Source organism: Eubalaena glacialis, chromosome 2, assembly GCF_028564815.1.
Source record: "Eubalaena glacialis isolate mEubGla1 chromosome 2, mEubGla1.1.hap2.+ XY, whole genome shotgun sequence".
Lineage (NCBI taxonomy): Eukaryota > Metazoa > Chordata > Mammalia > Artiodactyla > Balaenidae > Eubalaena > Eubalaena glacialis.
In genome coordinates, this window is record NC_083717.1 from 126396883 (window position 1) to 126414376 (window position 17494).

General features: G+C 36.8%; 1 protein-coding gene across 6 annotated transcripts in view; it reads right to left on the reverse strand.

The window, feature by feature from the left end:
• Window positions 1–2492: 2492 nt before the first annotated feature.
• Window positions 2493–17494, reverse strand: part of PRKD1 (protein kinase D1) — a 474378-nt gene continuing 459376 nt past the window's right edge. For 5 of the 6 annotated variants that reach the window (XM_061180741.1, XM_061180743.1, XM_061180739.1 and 2 more), the window contains 2 exons: window positions 4297–4382; window positions 2493–3471 (listed from right to left, as the gene is read on the reverse strand). In XM_061180741.1, the coding sequence (XP_061036724.1) occupies window positions 3253–3471; window positions 4297–4382 (305 nt within the window). In that variant the 3' untranslated portion in view covers window positions 2493–3252. The remainder of the gene's footprint in view (window positions 3472–4296; window positions 4383–17494) is intronic. The other variant, XM_061180742.1, reaches the window with a different exon arrangement.

Sequence of the window (17494 nt, forward strand, 5' to 3'; positions counted from 1 at the left end):
GGTAAAAGGATAAACAGGAGTTAACAAGGCAAGAGGGTAGGGTGGAGAGGACACCCCACATTGTCTGAGTGTTTCAGACAATGTGAAAAGACTGAGATCAAAGAGCCCGTTCCCTTTTGGCAACTAAAAGCAGTTGGCCCTTCTCCATGGGCCTCAGTGTATCTTCAGATGAACCAGTATTTGGTTCCTTAAAACAGGTCTAAACAGACAGTATGTAAAATGTAATCACTTCATAGAGGTAGTCAAACTTAACACTGACTGGATAATGGATGCACAGAGGAGACAGATGGCTTTCTTATTCTCACTGCTGTACTTACTGTACACATTCAGTACAATGGCTGACCATGTATTTTTTAAAAAAGTCTCCATGAGAGTGAGTTTTCACTAAACTCAAAGATTCTTTAGGGCTAATGGACAAATCGAAAGCATCACTGATCAAAATATTTTTCTAAGCACTGTCCTCTTGCTCAGGCCAGAAGCAAGAATAGTGGGAGTTTGCTCTACTGGTTCTGGATATGTAGAGATCAGCAAATTTATGACATCTTGAATAGACTGATAATGTCATTTAAGGAATATCGTCACTGCAACAATGACAGAGGACACATCCTCCCTAAATCATGTGTCAGTCATTTCTCTTATCTTTGTCAGAATCAGAAGATTCTTCTGTATCAAAAATGTTGCTCTGCCTCTTGTATTAAATACAGACTACTGCCCATGTCATTGAACACAATGATATACCACTGATGTGAAGTGTGGACAACTGCACTGATGATATTTAGCATAAAAAGTGGGTGCTGGTTCAGTGAAATTGGATTCTTTGCAGCATCAACTGATATTTTGGATGGAAGAAAGTGGCATGACTTTCAGTGGCCCACTTTTTTTCTGAACATTAGCAGTTACTTACTCTTTCCTGTGCTTGAATAAGTTGTGTCAGTAGCATGGCCACACAGATATCCTTTTGACATGCTAACTCTGAATGTAACAGAAAGAGTAATGTTTGTTACAAACTGCTGGAATAGTTGGTAAGGCTGCCCCCCAAAAGGCTGAAACCATTATTCCTCCATAATATTTTCTACTATTGTCTACTTCATTCCTGAACTTACTTCTTCCCTTGAGTTCCATAATATTACTTCATGTAATTCTATCTTTAAATATTCCTTTCCAATTTTCCTTTTATTCTGATTGAACCATTCATGTTGATATTTCTCAGGTTTGTGTCCTATGATCATTCTTTCTCATTCTACCCCCAAGGACCTGAGTCATTCTAATCAACTTGCGGTGAGTTATTGACTCCCAAATCTGTACCTTCAACTCCAGAATTCTTCCCTAAACTCTACACACATATCTAAATATCTTCAGGATATCTCAAACTTGATGTCTAACAGGAACTTTATATTCAACATGTTCAAATGTGAACTTACCCTTTCTAAGGCTGTAACTCCTTTTGATTAATAGTTCCATCATTCATCTGAGCTAAAACCTAGGATTCACTCTGGACTCCTTTAAATTCCACATTCAACCAGTAACCAAGTCCACTGATTCCACCCATCAACATCTCTTATATATACCTCTCCACCTAGTTTCCTATTTACTCCTGCCTTAGTTCATGCCCTCATTATCCCCGATGTGTTATTACAATAGTTTACCTGGTCTTTTGGCTCACCCCTGCCCTGGCTTCAATCCAGACTCTGTCTTGCTGGCAGAGTGAACTTGTTGATGTTGATTATTCTTCTGCTTAAAAAGTTTGAATGATTTCCTCAGACTTAACACAGAAAAAATTCCAAATCCCTTAAAATAATACAAAATAGTAATTAACCATTGGAAAGATCAACTATTTTCCTCCCATCCCTCCAAGTGCAAATATTGTCTGTTGTCTTAACATAATTATGTAACATATTCAAGTGGCTTACAACACATAAAATTCTTCCAAACCTTTATTACAATTTTTTTCTGTTATATAGTAACAGTAATACATGATAATTCACTGTCATCCTGCTACAAAGAAAAACAGCCCACAATTATCCACTACACACACCTGAAGTCTGTTAAGCCCAATACTAGTTTTGTCTTCCCCAGGCTATAGAACTTTACTTAAGTTGGCTTTCTCTTTAGGAATTTTCCAGTATTGATGTGTTATTATATTTCACCTCAGAATCTTCTTATTTAGAAAGAAATTATTAGAGCCATTATTCTAATAAATCAGGAAGCTACATTGAGATTGCTGTTTGTAATATTCTTATGTCTCCAAGTATTCTGTTTGGCTTTGGTCATTCTTCTCCTTTCTATTGGAAACTAGATGACATGCAAGATAGAAAGGTTTCAGTACACTTGGAAACATACTTTTGTGGCTGCAGACTAGACAAAGCTAAGTTCTAGGTCAGGAGACTTTTTCTGGTGTTTTTGAGCAGATACCCCTGCTCCTACTTGGCCAGAGAACAAGCAAGGATCACAAATGAAAATAATTCAGTCGGATGGACACATATTTTGCCAAGAATATTTATTTGTTATTGTTGAAAAATACACAAAGGCAAAAGGTTGCTTAGCTGCTGATTTTCCATAGTACAGCAGGGTATTGTAAGAAAGGGGGAAATATACCTGTTCTATACATGGCAGTTACATTTCTAAGGCATTCAGGCTTAAAAAATAGTAGGTGCACCTAGTCCCATTTACTTGAGTTTAAATATACTGAGGCACACCAGGCAGGCAAAGGATTTGAAACTATACAGTAAAGCTCTTTCATGCATTTGTGTCTTAGGATTGCATATCCATACCCCCGACCCCCCATCATTCATTTTTTCCACATGAGTTTTGGAGTTGTTCATAGAACACTGGTAATAATCTACTCTTCAAGAGTTTGCTTATAGTGACAACACCAATGGGACACACAGAACAGAACTACTTCATGGACAGGTTCTGTAGACTCTTACCAAATTGAGGCTCCAGTAAGAAAAACACCGATTTGCAAAGGCACAGTGGAGACAGGTTTAATGCATTAAATATAACATGAATCATTCACAATAACAAGTTTAGTGTTTCAGGGAACTTTTGTTAATACAACACAGTTGGTCACACAAAATACAAATGCTTCTGTTGATCTGTCTTGGCAACTCAGATACATCAACAGTGCTAACAGTTTAACAGCTTTGTTCTCATCTGACAGAAAATAATGGCAGTTCTGCAAGGCAAATGTTAAACCTGACCGTATGTATTTATTAATTCCACAGTGTTTTGACAGATTATAGGGGATGGAACTCAGAGGATGCTGACACGCTCACTGAGGGCTTTCATCTCTGTTTCTTCGGTCTCAGGACTGTCACTGTGGCCAGTGCTTGGATCGATCAGGTGTGTGGGGTACTGCAGCCCCTGCTCGCCTGCGTACTGCTCCCACCTTGAGTCATCACTCTCATGGGTGATGTAGCGTTCCCCGATTTTGCATTCCAGCTCTCGTAAATCTAACCAGGTCTGATAATCCTGAGGAAGAAATTGCAAAATATTACCACAGATATGATTAAAACTCATTAAAACACTCTTTCATATGTTGTCAGCTCCCACAACATACACGTTACCCTATTTTCTTCCATTCCCACCGTGCTATGTCTTTCATCAGGCACCCTGAGGTCACAGCATCAGCACCAAAGCCATCCTATTTACCTAAACTTTGCAAATGCATACTGTTTATAGGATATCGGGCATCAGAAGGTGGGCAATTAATATTTGCAGTCAAGCAAAGCAGAATGTTGGTATTCCTTTGGAATTTAATGCCTACAAATAATCCTTCAGTATTTCAGAGGATCGTTTTTCTAAACTTCTAAGTTCAATGTGAAAATAAAATATTTAAGAGAGAACAAACACATGCATATGCTTTATATCTACCATGCATTTCTTTTACAAGTATTGCCTTGGATTTAAATATATAGCTTCCAAACAAGTACAGTGCATGACCAGGTGGGCATCTACTTGGATATTTATCAGGATTACACATACAGATGCTTTTGAAATCTGGTCCTTGGAGTTTCATTATGACCCTTTTTTTTTGTCTTTCGTTTTTGGTGTGTGTGTGTGTGTATGTGTGTGGTATGGTGTGTTTCTCCCTTATCCAATTTTCCTGGTAGAGAGAGAGGTTTAGAAATACTAAATTGTTATTAAATCCTATGAAGTTGCATGCATTTTGGCAAACAAACTGGTATTATAATTATACTTTAAAAAATATGACAAAAGATTTTTATATACAGTATCAGAATCTTAAATATTTAGAAGCTTATTCAACTGAGAAAACATCCAGTGATTGATTTTTACCTGTAGCCAAGGGTGACTCAAGGTCTTATCCACGCTATAGCGCTTTCTCATTTTTACTTGCAGCAAGTTATTGATAAGATCAATGGCTGAAAAAAATTTTTATTGGTAAAAATAGATGACATATCTGGAACATATGCATAATTCATTTATAGTTTATTCCACATCTGCTATTTCACACAGTTAAATGCAACACAGTGATAATAGACACTAGAACTTGAAGAAAATGCCCCTTGAGAATTCTAAAACCTTGGCCTTAATTTTATTTTAGATGTGAAAAAATGAAATTGCAAATAATTGTAGAGGAAGGAGTATGAGTCCTTTGTGAGTATGATGTGAATTTCTCTTAGTCTAGTTTCTAATACATTTTTCTGAAGTAGGAGTTTTGTTCAAATATACATCCTTTAAATATGTGTTGCACTAATGGCAGGATAAAACTAATATTTAAAAGAAAGCATTTACTAATTTTGTTACAAAATGTGTTTAAAGTTTGAATACACATAATGGGCTCCGTAGTCTTGAATTAAGCGACAGACATCTGGACACCACATTTAAAAGGAAGAAAATAAAGCATAACATAGGCCATGACTCATGATAAACTTAGAGCCTAAAAACCAATGGCCCAGTGGTGAAACACTTTTGTCTCTTTCTCTTTACTTTTAAAAATAACCCATGAATTGGAATTATATCAGCCTTCATTGCTTTCATGGGGAAGACAGGTAATCAACTTGTCTAACAAGAATTCTTCTAAGAGGTTAGAATCACAAACCATCCAGCCTCATACTCTGCCTCTGACTGGGACTTCAACAGAGTGTAATTTAGGAAAAAAAGTGATTCTTCTAGTTATCTAGTCTACAAAGCATCTTACCCAGAGTACCATGTAACCGAGTTCTCACTCACCTTTCTGAAAACTATTATTTTCAGCCTATACCATTAATTGTCCACTATTTATTAAATTCATTACCTCATGCTTCCCATTCATTCTTGTAATGACTTCCCATTTCTTTCTTTCCTGTTAGCATTTTCTTCCCAAAAAGAACTTAGTGAAATCTGCCAAACTAATGAAAGCATTCACATTCCACCAAAGAGTCCATTCCCTCCCTTAATCAATCCTGGTCATTAAGTTTCTTGAGAGATGGATCTTTCTATCAAAAACCTTAGACAGGTATCTGATAAAGATGCAAATTAACTCCCCAACTTCCTCAACCATCAAGTCCTGAATGAGGGGGCTTTGACTCCATTGTTTAGTCTACATCAGTCTGTGTGGATCTGAAAATACAGTGTCACAGGAGTCCTGAGGCCACCTGGAACAAAGATCACTTTATTCCATCAGAATGAATCAGAATCCTTCTCGTTATCAGGCAAAGAGAAGTGATTTTTACAGGCTTTTGGTAATCTAGAATTGTATCACTTTGATACTAATATTCCAAGTATTTGCCTGCATGGGAGGACTGTAGAATCAAACATCCAAGAATTGCTTGATTGGAGAAAGTAAATGCAATAGCACATATTTAAATGCTGTCTATGCCCTTACACCCTTGCCTTCGCTAGGATACCTTAGGAAACACAGTATTTAGTACAATTTCAAATTCCAAGCATGTGTTCTCAGAGAGCTTTTGAAAGTATAGTTCTCTCAGTGAACTGTGTATTGGGCATGGGCTTTAAAACATCCATTCACATGATTTACTCACTGGTGTGTAAAGTGCACCTTCCATTCTTGCTGCTGTGAAGTCACACAGCAAAAATGGAGAATAAGGGGAGACGGGAGAATGCATGTGCTACCGTAAGCATGCTGCAGCATTATGCTTCCCCAGACACTGCAGGGAATAAAGACATGTTATTAATTCACTCCTTCTGCTTTGAATTCTATAATTAGGAAGGTAGGAGTACAGCAACTTGACAAAAAGTCTGGTTTGTGCCCAAATGGGCCCCAACAGTGAATCACACTGCCTAATGGGGAAGGAAGTACGGCCAGGGGAGAAACTAGATGTGTCTGAAGGGAATGGAATATGTGAAGATGAAAAAATTGCTCTGCTGAATGAAGCATATAATCACAAGTCTCACTACAGCCGCAGTACACAGCTGACCTGAATAAGCACAGCAAGCCAATGACAAGTACCTCCGAGAGAAAATAGTTTAGGACCTAAGGAGAGAATTAGTGGGAGAGTGTGTGTGTGTGTGTGTGTGTGTGTGTGTGTGTGTGTATCTGTGTATTTATAAATATATTTCATGGCTCTTGATAGCAGAAAACAGAAATAATTAACTATTAAATGTTGGACACTGTAGTTAAATATTGGGAACCTGGTGTTACTGAGAATATAGGTTCATCGTAGTGTTTGAGAGTTCCATTCTACTGGTCACTGTTTCTGGAACTCCTAAAACATCCTTTTCATTAATCAAGTCTCATACAACCCAGCATTAAATATACCATCCAAAATGCCTTTCACTAAGTTCACTTTTAAAAAGAGATTCTACTGTTTTTTTTTTGTTTGTTTTTACAATATTCTCTTTATTGACCATGTCTATCGCATATACGTATCATTCATTTATCTGTTCATTCACCAAATATTCCTTACGGAATTACTGTTGGCAATGGCACTGGGAATAAAAAAGGTAATGATAAAGCCCTGAAAAGCTCCCAATCTAATTGCAAAGGCAAAATATGCACACGCACACGCACGCACACACACACACACACACACATATAACATGACAAAATGCACCATTTAAAATCTTTGACCTTTAATTAATATCCTACTCAAAGAAAGAAAATGCTTTCTTTAGCACTCCCTAAATATAACTAGCTAGGGTCCTAGTGACTAACTGCAGTAGTCCAATCTATTTCATATCTCAACGGTGTTGCAGGATACCAGTGACAAGAATTCTTTTCTCCTATGTTGTGCCCAAAGTTGTCTTTTTATAACTTAGCCACATTAATCCTATTTATGTTCTAGATGCAGTGGAGAACTTGACTATTCTATACAACAGCTCTTTAAGTTCTGGGGACAGTGATTCACCTTAACCTCGCCTTCTGTGGTTCCGTTAGCTTCTTCACTCTCCCTGTGCACCCTTATTTCTATGTTCACTAGCTCTTTTTCAATGTTCCTGTTCACAATGGACCAGAATTTTCCTCACAATTAACTGACAACTTAATTGTGATATTATTCATATAGCCTAGGATGGAAGGTTTTCCTTTTTTTAAAAAATTTCATATTCATATTCTTAGGTACTCCTAACAAACATATGAAAGCAGTTACTATTTTAATCTCTATTTTATATAAAAGGAAAAACTGAAACTTCAAAAGGTCATATAACTTGGTCGAAGTCAGACAGTTTCCAGGTAACAGTTGAGGTTGAAACCCAGGGTAACTGGCTCCAAAGCCCGTGCTCTTAAATATTACGGCATGCAGTAGCCACATCATACCATTAACTCATTATTATTAACCAATAATAATCTCAAAAACTAATTAAATTTAGAAAATTTCCAATAATGAACATTAAATTCTTCTTAGTCATGTTTCCACCATACTTTTATGTACATAAATGCCTGGATCGATCTATCTATCTATCTATCTATCTATCTATCTATCTATCTATCTATCTATCTTTGTGACCTTAGCTCAACATTTCAGCATTCAAAGACTATTCTGAATGTGATGTGATCTTCTCCTATCGAAGGGACTAATCTTCTAGCTTTCCACCACTTCCAAACTGAGTAAGCCTATCTGCTATGTATTAATCAAATTACTAGGAACCTTTTTTCAGGATAAGGCTTAAACATAGGACTTGATGACTCTCCAAAAGATTACACGCCCAACTGCCATGCCTACTAATTATTCTTTGAACACACTCATAAATGAGCAATGTTTCCTCCTAGGAGTATCCCATTCAGTCCATATGTTATCATCTTCTCCAAAGGCTGCTGTGGGAGATGTTTTTCTAATGTTTTATTATAGTTAAGAAACATCAGTCCTTGGTATTACTCATTCTACCTATCTGGCAATCCTATTGAAAAAGAATGCAATTATTCTGGAGTAACAGATTCTAAGTAAACTAATATTGACTAGTATTGGTTTTTAGTCATTTCCTTCTCAGTACCAGGATTTGTTTCTAAATATTTGCAAACTATTCATTTAATCATTCATTCTAGGATTTTGACAAGGACAAATATTAAGCTTCTTCTTGAATGATTACAGAATCCATTCTTTCCCCCTTTTAGAAATTCAGAAAACTCTGGCCTGTCTTAAGTATTCTGGTATCTCTCTCATTTTATCCATGATTTACTAACTACCCACAATGGCTCTAGGAGCACCTCTGTTAGCCTCTTCAGTATGCAGTAAGTCCTGTTCTGAACATCAGTCATAGTTTATAGCTGCCATTGAGTGTACTCTTGTGATACCACTATTTGCCCCCTAGGTACTAGCTCCCAGCTGAGACTGCTATGGGTAACCCTCAAATGTAAAGGATCCAAGTTAAGGGAAGAAGGAAGCCAATAGCAAAGGAGCAAAAAGACGAGTAAAACTGGAGTAGCTACAGCAGTCCCTAGAGAGTCAACAATCAGGAAAAAATTCCAAATGGGATCTCAACTCCAGTTCCAAAACTCAAATCAAGACTCAGAATTCTGACCTAGAGGGAATCTGACAGGGTTTGTCTTTGAAACTGCAGCGTGGCTGGGGGTGGAGAAGGAGAGACAATGGGAAAGACAGATACAAAACTGGGCCATTCTGTGAACTTCTTTCAAAAACAAAGCAAAGGAGAAAGGGACCGTGGTCTGGCTGTGGGAAATAGGAAGTAAGGAAGGGGACTGCAGCAGAATGGGAAGTCAGAAGGAAAGGTGACATGCTGGCATGTCAGCAGAACAGGATACTAGCACCCAAGGCGGAAGCTAGAAGGATACAGAAACTCCAGGTTCCCCGGAGCACCAGGAAGATCTGGAGCCCCAGGATAAAGAGATATTTGGGGAAGCAGAGAACGCCTCAAATTCCTGGTACCCCATACTTCCTTCCATAAATACAGCAAAAGGTACATATCCCAATACCTGCCTTTCATGAGGTTAAGGTTTATTGCTACACAGTGCTGGATTCTCCACAGTTTGGGGCAATAAGCAGATGTAATTTAAAACAGCTGTCGTTGTACCTAGGGCCAAAGCTGTGCAGGAAAATCCTCCATTCTCTGAGTTATATTTTTTGTTTCACACCCTCCTTCCCTTATTCTCTCAATTTGAAGAGCCACCTCCCCACCTCCAAAGAAAACAGGAGCAAAATAGGCAGTGGCTGGTTCCTCCTTCTTTTTGCAGTAAATATGATGTCAACTTTTTCAGGGAGTGGTAGGATTATTTTCTGATTCTACTTGCCCATTTACTCTGAGAGTTAGCCTTTCTAATATTATTCTGAGAGTTCTGTTCTCTTATTCATCCTAAAACTCAATCCCTTCCTTCCATATTTTTAATAAATTGTCTTAAGGCTGAGCTCTCTGAACACCTCAAATAGCTACATCCGGGCAATGTGAGAAGTCTTTCCTTTTTCTTTCTTATTGGAAAATTTTAAACAATTGTATGGTTCAGATTTTTATTTTAAAGAATCCCCTCTCTCATAAGCACAGAGTTTTGTGTTTTCTAAAACGTCTCTAGCCATGGATTCATATTAATGTTTCCTATAAATTAAAATAAGAGCAAAGAAAATCTGTTTTATGACGCCTAATGTTTCTTTTTTGCTACAACAAATTCTTGGCTAACAAAGTTACTTTCCCCCTAACTTCCTGTACAGCAATTTCTCTTGTTGCCCCATCTGTTGAGAGACTGAAATGTCAGGAAAGCGAAGAGAAAATTTTATCAAACTTTTTTTTTTTTTTTTTTTTTACCAGAATGGGACTTTCAGCAGATGCTGGGATAGCTGAAGTTCTGTGTAAGTATATCTGAACAAAAACAAAATTAGATGGTATACGCAGGTGCTGAAGGGCTTTATGTTTTAATATGAAAAGAAGCGTTCCATCGGTGTTAATTGTATGGATTCTATTTTCTTAGGGTGTCAAAATTCAGAATCATCTTTGAAATTGTGGAAACTATATTGCAGTCATTCTCCATTTCAAAGCAAATACTATGTGTAGGGACAATAGGTTCTGAGTATGCAGAAGGGACACTGGCATGTGTCATAGCTATGGCTAAACTAAACAGCATCCAAAGCTTGGAGAAAATCCTACAGAAAGAATGGAACTGGACATATCTGAAGACATAATAGGACCCTCAGGTCACACCTCTCAGTCATCTTCCATTTTTCATCTTTTTTTGGCCAAGCCGAGAGGCTTGCAGGATCTTAGTTCCCCGATCCGGGATGGAACTTGGGCCCCTGCGGTGAAAGCGCCAAGTCTTAACCCCTGGACTGCCAGGGAATTCCCCCATTTCCCATCTTTCATTTTAGGTACCTGCCTGTCCCCCCATTCTCCCCACTAGATTTTAGCTCCTTTACGGTCCCACAGATTGTGTATTCATTTTTGCACAATTTCATAAATATTTAAAATCAAATGCATCATTTAATGTATTAGGAAAATGCTTGCTAAATAGCATTTGATAGATTGAATACATTAATTAGAAATTTAAATATCCATTTTCTCAGCTCTAAGTTTTAATATCCACATTATGTGCATATAGTTTGTATATTTTGGCTAAAAATACTCCTGGATGGTAGGACATCACACGTCTACAAACAGATCACAGGATCAATGACTTCCATCAGAAAATCAGAATAATGCTGAGAGGATCTGCAATACAGATCATGTTTACTTTACAACGTTTATTTGACACGAGAGAAATTATCTATGAAACCCAGGGGCTGACCTGTTTTGTCCAGACATGGTAGTTTAGAAAAAATTGTTTTTTCCATACTGTCTTTCGTCCAGCTGCAAGTTATTGAGGTACAAATTTTCAAATTAGAAACCAGATCAGAACTATCACTCTAGTGATGGAGTCTTCATCTGTCACTACTGAGCTCCTTGTTTTCTTTTTTCCCTTTCCATTCTGCCTCACTGCCTGTCACCCTGTAGGCTCAGTACTTCTCCCTTTGGCTTGATTCATGCTGATGGTAAGTTATGTGTTTATTTAAAAAATCGTTTTGCAACCCTTCACATTCCAGCTCTCAACCCAGCAAGCTGTTGCCCGGCAACACTAAGTGGGACGCTCCTCTCAGGGGCTGAAACCAGAGGCTGCCGGCAGCAAACAAGGCCGCTGGAAATCATCATCTCACTCGTTCCTGAGTCAATTACCACAATCCAATGAAGTGCAAGACCTTTAGAGACTCAAGCAGGGTCTTTCCTTTCCCAGTTCTTTCCTCTGTAGAAAGTTATTCTATCATTGGGTAGTCCTTTGCTTTACATTTGGTTTAATTTCCTCCTGAAGATTAGAAAGACAATCTTGGAAATCATGAATTGTTTAAACACAGCATACAGCAGCCCCCAAACTGATGCCAAATTGATTCAAAATTTAAAGTCTAAATTAAAATATATTTATATTAGTTTAATGAAGTTTGGGGTGAATTTTTCTTTTTTTCATTTTCACTTTGGAGAGGTTTCTGTTTTTTTTTTTTTAATGCTGATACTCAAGCCAAAGGTCAAGTGAAAAATCGTTAGGGGCCTCCAGGTGTCGGTAGTTTTAGAAGCACCTCAGGTGTTTCTAATATGTGCTCCTAGGGTTGAGAATGGCTGTGCTAAGCAGTGTGTCTCAGATTTTTACACCCATATGAATAATCTAGGGATCTTAAACTGTAGATTCTGATTAGGTAGGACTGGGGTGCAACCTGAAAGTCCCAGGTGGAACCTTAGACCACATTTTGAATAGCAAAGGACTAGGGGTATGAGAACACTGAAAGTAAAAACTGGTTGAATATTGTTCAAAGGGCCCCAGAATAGATGGATATAAACATAGAGAAGGCCCCATCTTGTTCAGTATCCTGGAACGAAGACAATAGAAAGGTTTCAGGATAGCTTCTCCTCAGAGGATGCCAACAGGAAGAGCAAACAAGCTGGATTACACAAATAAGTTCCAAGATAACTAGATACATATATAGCTGTACTGGTAAGATAACATTTAACAGGGACAAATGAAATAGAGTCCTCTATTTAGCCACCCCACCCCCCAAAACGAAACCAGTCTAAGTACAGAATTGAAAAATGTGGCTTATCAATAACATTTATAAGAAAAAATTCAGGGTCCTAAATGCACAGTAAACTCAACATGAGTCTACATTTTATACATAAATCAAGTGTTATTTTATGCCATGCTAAAAGAAACGTGTTCTTTATAATGAAGGAATGGTGGATTCACGTTACTCTCAGGCTCATTGAACCTTGAGTCAGAACAGTTTTGAGGTTTGATTTAAAAAGAACATAAAGAGGGGAGTGTCTGGACCAGAGTGAACAGGAGGTTAAAGAAAAAACTGACTGCCCAGGAGAAGAGAAAGCTTGGGGTGACATGATGGCTGTTTTCAAACCTCTGAGATAAGCTTTTATTTGGAAAAAGGATTGGGTTTGTTTCTACCAGTGGGTAAAAACCCAGAGGCATTTTGTTCATTGTGCTAGGCTCAAATTGAGAAGAAATAGGGCTCCTCATGAAACTGTACATTTTCTATTACAGTAGCAACATAAGAGTATTCTGGATAATTGCTCAGTGGACTGGTATTGTGGAGCAGTACAGGGGTAGGATAAGATTTTTAACATTCTGTATTTTGAAATATTATTCTGTGTTGTTATTGTGAAAGAAAGCAAATTTACAGAATATTTAACATTTGTTGTTCCTATATCCTGACATCTCCACATATATTTAGATGTCACATTTCAACTCAACTAGGATATACATTCAGAAGTGAAATTTTATTTTTATAATTGGGATATATAGGAAACATTTCAGTTTGGAGCACAAACAGCCAATTTTTGAGTACTTATAACGCCAACGTTCTGGCTAAAACTTCTTCAGATCATTTTCTCTCTACAAATTATCATTTGTCAGGAAAAAAGTCTCACTAATTATATTTTATTTGCTATCAAAGGTTCCTTTCCTGGTGGGACACCTTTTCAGATATTAACTCATTTGGATTTTGAAATACGTATGTGTGTGTATGTATATGTATATAAACACATACACACATACATATATTTAAAAATTCACTCAACTAAGTAGATATCATTTAAACCATTGTATGCCTTTGGCTCATAATTTTAAAGTTCCTTATTACTGAACAAAAAGCATACTCTTTTTCAAAAAAATTAAACGCAGGTAATCCTAGAATTTCAAATAGAGAGTGTTTAAAATGTTAAAACCCAGTGGAAGTTGTGACCCACATCATTCACTATAGTTTATCAATCATGATAGAATCTCATGGTACCCAGTCCAGCATTTTTAAGTACTTCACTGCCTAGTCCCCTTGCATCTCCTCCATGCTGTTATGTCTGACAGTGGTGCTAATATGTTGACAAATCAATCTATTCATTAATATTCAGCAGGCTTGCTGGATCTGCAAGGCTCATAAACTGTTACAAACACAGTTTAATTTTTAAATGACAATTGTCTTTCTTTTGTTTCTCATACCATTGGATTTCTGGGTCTCATCTACCCGAGGCTTATTTTCAATAGGGTTATTTTTTGTTTTGAACAATATGTAGTGAAAGAGGGACCTACAGCTGGTTCCTTTTCATGGCAAAGTGCTACTTCCAACTTAAGTGTTTAGCGTTCTGGAACACTGTTGGATTTTGAAAACATACCATGTGGTAATGGTGCTAGGCTTTTATTTAGCTTTGCTTTGTGTTTGTACTGGCTGTATTTTTCATCTCCAATTTCTGGGGGAAAAACGCACTTGTGACCAATTTTATTTGAATTTACCACATTGAATGGCAAAAAAAAATTGCTTTTAAAATAAAATTTAGATGCTTGGATAAATTTAGTGGTATATTATTATAGCCATTCTGTGCCTTGGGATGCCATATATTCTGCACTGAACATAAATGTCAGCAGAGGCTTGAGACCAAATGGAAGAATAAACTACAGCTGCGCTTATCAGGGGACAGAAGCAGCAGAAATATTACCATTGAGACTGTTGGATCGCGCAGTGGAAAAAAACCTGTGTCACGGGTGCACCATCCCAAGTTGATAATTTTGAACTAAAGATAAGTTATAGGATTAATGCAAGGGCATTTCCTTTTCATTTTTTTCCTTTTCACCTATGTCAAGGCTTCATGTCTGATCTTAATTCTTGATTATATCAACTAACCATGTGACTCTGAAGCTGAGCAGTGACAACACAGCAGGTGAGATGAGAACAGGTGCTTCTTCAGACTTCACCTGCAAGCACAGAAAATGATCTCTGTCTGCGGGGGTCGTGGGCTCTTTGTGAGACAATTTCTGAGGTTGCCTCTGTGTTGATTACTGCCTGCTTGCCTCCCTAATGGCATATAAAGGAATATCAAAACTCAGAAGGAAAAAATAGTAATTTATCCAGTGATCATCATGGTCTATTACTAACCTTCCTCAAATTTACTGTGTGTCTCTAATTGAACACATCAATTCAATCTGATGATGGAAATGTACTTTTACTCTAACAGAGGCTTTCCCATCACTGCAGGTTTGTCATCATTCTCCTAGTAGGATGATTTGCACTGAAGCAAATTATATTTCACCTTATTAGCTATACAATCCACCTCACATGGTTACCTGTGTCATCTCTCTTCTTCTTCTAAGAATAAACTCTTGGGTAAAAAATGCTGTATAAAAAAGCCATTTATAAAATAGAGTAATTTAAGATGTGTTAGGATCTTGACCAACTGAAGGAATGTAGAAAAAGAGAATTAATTTGACTTTCACACTTGCAAATTCTCCTTTGTGTGGGCAAAGCAGGTTTAGAGGTTTAAGATTACATCTTCTTCATCTGCTCAGTCACCATGCAAGGATTGGTATTATAGAAAAGGAACTATAACCCTCTAACTCTTCAGTAATATTCACATATAAAATTGTATATATATATGTATGTGTATATATAGATAGATATAGATACATAGATATAGTTTGCATATTTAACATGATAGACAACTTTTAGACCGGGTGTGCAAGAATTTTAGTCACACAAAAGGTTGTACTCCACTTATTCCTGGAACTTTCTTGCACTTTTGTTCCTTATTATTATTTTTTACAAAAGTGTCATATGCACCTGGTAAAAGATCTAAATCAATCAGTAGGAAGAGTTCAAATTGAAAGATAAAACCTAATATCTCATTATTAAACCTCTTTTAACTATGTAAAAATTTCTTCTGATTACCTGTACACCTTAAAAAAAAATATGTGCAGTATCATTTATGCTTGATTCACTAACTTTAAGCTATTCAGAGTACGGATGAATGCCAGTCTGTGAAATGTTTATTAGTTTACAATGAGATAAGTATAGAAAGTGAGACTAAGTCTTTGGAAACTTTCACAGCATTTTGACATTGCTGTCACATTTTTATTATATTTCACAAAGTACTGATCCATATGTTTGGAAATTAAAGTAAAATAAAACTGGTCCTTTATCACATAGTTTGAGAAGAACCACCTTAAAAACAAAACAAAATAAAACATTGATTCTCTTCCATTAAGGACAATGAATCATTTCATTTTAGCTTTTTCTACCTCATTGTCCTTCATGCAATTAATTTAGTTACATTAAATTAATGTACTGGCTACTGTTGTAATTTAGAACAGTGCCTGGTGCACAACACAGGATATATATATATATATAAAACATTTATTCAAAAGGATTAACTCTATGATTAAATCATATATTAAATCATGCATGTGGTGAATGTACTGGGCTGGCCAAAAAGTTCATTCGGGTTTTTCCGTACAATCTTACAGGAAAACCCAAACGAACCTTTTGGCCAACACAATACATAAGCCAATCCATTCACCTCGGCAGAATCGGATATGAACTCTGTGCAAGTTACAGCTCTTACAGCTCCTTTCACCTCTTCTCTGTCCCCCTTTCCAGTGTGAAAGAAGTTTCATTATTTACACATCCTTTTGCATAATTATAATGAAGTCAGATATGCTTGGTCTAAAGGTTTTCTATAATTTAAAATTAATAAGCAATATGTGGAATAATTTATATATAACTATTATGAACTATAGGATTATAACTCATACCCCCTATAGTCTATAACCTATAACCCTACAACCTGTAGCATCAAATTTCTACACCTATGCCCACTCAAAGGAGAATTTTCAAGTGTTAAAAGTATTCTCTCTTCCTATATTCCCTTAATTGCTCAAAATCATGACACACGTTAGTTTCTTCTTTATTACACATAACTTTATCACACAAATTTTTGCATTTCCTGGAGTTTCTTTTTTATTCTTTCATCTTGACATAGGAAGCTTGTCAAGAAGCTTTTTCTTATTTTTTTTCTTACTATCTTCATGGAAGTCTATATTGAAATACATTCAACATTTGGAACAAATTACAGGTCCTGATATTAAATATCTGATAAAGAAAATGATGTGGATACAAAAAAATGTTACAAATGAGAGGAACTTTTAATTCATCTAAATTTGAATATTGGAAACTTACTAAAATTTTTTTTAGAGCACTGTCAGCTGTCAGGTCTTTCAGGGGATCAGGGCTCCCGAGCAGTGTTTTAGAAAGTGTGCTCTATGGATTTCTTACAGTCTCAGAGCAAGATGGCAGTTTATGGGGGTGGAGTCTGGGAATCCCCATTATTAACTAGCTCCTCTGATTAACTGCTGGCATGCCAAAGTTAAAAAATGTCTGGTATGCATTTAGAACTAGACAATTACAGGTAGTTTAAAACGAGCCATGATCAAGGAGGTTCTTTGGCAAAATTATGAGTAATCCCCTACCTTGCAAATATTCCTGTGTTCTGACTATTACGTAGTATTTCCATTTCCTGTTTCTAAGCTCTACATCCTTGTTACCTATTTCTTAACTTATAGATTGAGTCTTGGTTGCAATTTTCTGGTTTTTTGGCCATGTCCATCCAGGATTCACCCTTATTATGTACTAGATGTGACAAACATGGAGGACAACCTGGCCTATCTCTTGTTATTTTGGAATTGCTAAAAATGCAATGAAAGAAAGGGCATATTGGTACATGATCAAATAAGGTGCAATTCTCTTTAGTTTCATCTGATTATCTAAAAAAACGTTTAAGTGACAATGGGCTGCCTGTT